Here is a 3,230-nt window from a genome sequence, read left to right on the forward strand (position 1 = left end):
GTGATTCTCCTGCCTCAGCCTCCCAAGTAGCTGGGATTACAGGTGCCTGCCAGCACCCTTGCTAATTTTTTGTAGTTTTAGTAGAGATGGGGTTTCACCATCTTGGCCAGGCTAGTCTTGAACTCCTGACCTTGTGATCCACCTGCCTTGGCCTCCCAAAGTGCTGGGATTATAGGCGTGAGCCACCACGCCCGGCCACAAATGCATGTTTCTATGCACGTATGTACAAACAAAATATCACAAAATGTTAACAACTGTTGAACCTACAGTGGTGGGCACATAGATCATCATTGTCTTATTTCAACTTTTCTTAGTATTTGAAAATTTTCTTAATAAAAAGCTGGAGCTGAAACAAGGAAATGACTGACCAGCAAGGCAGTCTTACTATTATAACTACAGGATTTCTAAAACATGAATTGTAACTAACAAACTGAACCTAATGCTGACTCTTCCTAAAATGGGACCCTGCATCAAATTCAAATTTTCATATATAAACAGCAATGGGTGGGCGGTGGCTCACGCCTGTAATCCTAACACTTTGGGAGGCCGAGGTAGGCAGATCACTTTAGGTGAGGAGTTTGAGACCAGCCTGGCCAACATGGTGAAACCTCATCTCTACTAAAAATACAAAAATTAGCCAGGTGTGGTGGCAGACACCTGTAATCCCAACTACTTGGGCAGCTGAGGCAGGAGAATCGCCTGAACCTGGGAGGCGGAGGTTGTAGTGAGCTGAGATCGCGCCACTGCACTCCAGCCTGGGCAACAGAGCAAGACTCTGTCTCGAAAACAAACAAACGAACGAACAAACCCAGCAATAAAGCCCTTAGTAGTAAGTACTGAAAACATCATTTAGCTTCACTAAACTAGCTTAGTATATAAAATATAGGTAAGGAGATGGTGCAACTGCCATTAGAATGGAAAATCTGGTTTAATGCTGACCTTTTACATTTCAAAGGTAGTTTTAATGTACAACTGTGAAACTATGAAACCATTATAAATCTTTTCTGAGGAAGCACAGTAAATAGTATAAATTCCACAGGACAAAGCCAAATATCCTGAAAACACTTACTTATCATTCTTACAAAAATATATTACTGAGCATAATATTTAAATCGATAAATGCGGAAAGTTGGGTTCCACTTGAATAACTAAGAGATACAGTATAGTAATTTAGGTTGAATGGTTCTGTTATATAAATCAATAAAGTTATAATGAATATGTACATTATGACTATGCTGTACTTAAAAGCTAAACCAAAGATGGAACTCGCTCACTTGTACATTCCAAAGCCAAAGCTCAGAGCAGTCATCTGGGCCACAAGCAACAAGATAGTTGTCATCTGGACTCCATGCAATATAAGAAACGCCATAAGCATGTCCTTCTAATGTTTTAAGCAGTTTTAGCAGGTGTGTGTCCTGGGAAGGAAAATAAACAATTCAGTTAACTCCTATCACTAAAGTCATTGTTTTCTGGTGCAAGAACTTAAATAGCTACAAAGATGTACTTTGATAATTTAATCTGAGGAATTTTCAGACCAATTTTCCCTTTAACAGCTTGCTTCATAAAGACTCATTCACATTGCAACATCTATTAAGCATCTACTACACCATTAAGCATCTACTATATATAAGTCATTGTGTACTCGATGAAAATATAAAGATATATTTATATTTTTACTATATGTATAAAGATATATTGCATTTGACCTCAGAAAGCTTTCAAGGCAACTGAAAACAGATGGGTATAATGAGCTATCTCTTACATATTTTTAAACAACTTCATTGAGATATAACTTACCATAAAATTCATCCTTTTAAAGTATACAACTCAGTATATTTTAGTATATTCAGAGTTGTGCAACCATCACACCATCGAATTTTTAGAACATTCTCATCATTTCCCAAAGGAACCTCCTACCCATCAGCAGCTGCCATATCCCTCCCTGCAGCCCCTGGCAACCACTACTTTTCTGTCTCTATAGATTTGCCTATTCTGGATGTCTCACCTAAATAGATTTATACGTGATATGGTTTCTTTTAATTGGCTTCTTTCACTTAGCATGTTTTTAGGGTTCATCCATGTTATAGAATGTATTAGTATTTAATCTCTTTTTATTGCTGAATAATATTTACCAGTATAATTATTTTGTTTATCCATTCATGAGTTGATGAACATTTGGACTGTTTCTCTACTTTTTGGCTATTATGAATAATGCTGCTATGAATATGTATGAGTTTTTGTGTAGACATATGTTTCCATTTCTCTTGGGTATATACATAGGAGTGGAATTTCTGGGTCATATGCTAACTCTGTTTAACATTTTGAGAAACTGCCAAACTGTTTTCCAAGTGGTTGCACCATTTTACAATCCTACCCAGCAAAGCTACCACTTATTAATGCTAACCACTACTAGCACCATTCACATCAATATTTCATTTAATCCTCACAGATCTAGAATATTACCCCTTCTCTCATATTATAGGGAAAGAAATTAAAGTTTAGAAAGGTTAGAAACATGCCTGTTTGTAGTGCAATGGGGATCTGAATCTGGACTGCCTCACTTAAAAGCCCATATTGAAAGCTATGCAAGCTGAACTGTAAAGTGCAAATGTAGACGTGGCAAGTGACAAGGCTGCAAGAGTTGATGTGTTTGTTGTAGGCAAAGGGGCTACATTTTCCCTGTGTGTGAAAAGCCACTTAAAATTTGTAAGCTAGGGAATATACAGTGTGATATTTGGCTTTAGGAACCAGGATAACAACGTGGAAAATGAATCAGAAAGAAAGACACAGGATAAGGAAACCATAACGGGACAATGGAACCATAATGAGCCATACATAGTTTACAGTCAGTTCCCAAAAAATGAGGCCCTAACGTAAGATGTTAAGGACTAAAACAGGTCAGAATCAAAAGATATTTTGGGCTGGGCACTATGGCTCACACCCGTACTTTGAGAAGCTGAGGCTGGAGGACTGCTTGAGTCCAGGAGTTCAAGACTGACCTGGACAACATAGTGAAACACCTGTTTAAAAAAAAAAAAAAAGATACTGTGGAGATAAAAATGACATGATAGAATATAACAAGAAATCTTCAAACACAGCCTCCAGATTTCTGGTTTAGGGGATAGGGATGGATGTTTCCAAGAAATAGAGGAAGTAAGAATTTGACTAAAGGTGGGAAGAAACAATAAGTTTTAGACTTTAGTCTTAAGATTGATCGAGTTTAGCTCTGA

At 37.6% G+C, this 3,230-nt stretch overlaps 1 protein-coding gene across 1 annotated transcript in view; it reads right to left on the bottom strand.

The window, feature by feature from the left end:
• WDR26 (WD repeat domain 26) overlaps positions 1 to 3,230 on the bottom strand; it is a 47,579-nt gene that overhangs the window by 16,288 nt on the left and 28,061 nt on the right. Inside the window, exon 8 of the mRNA XM_011929513.1 lies at positions 1,275 to 1,415. Within this exon, the coding sequence (XP_011784903.1) occupies positions 1,275 to 1,415 (141 nt within the window). The remainder of the gene's footprint in view (positions 1 to 1,274; positions 1,416 to 3,230) is intronic.

The sequence above is a fragment of the Colobus angolensis genome, unplaced genomic scaffold (assembly GCF_000951035.1).
Source record: "Colobus angolensis palliatus isolate OR3802 unplaced genomic scaffold, Cang.pa_1.0 Scaffold81, whole genome shotgun sequence".
Classification (NCBI taxonomy): Eukaryota; Metazoa; Chordata; class Mammalia; order Primates; family Cercopithecidae; genus Colobus; species Colobus angolensis.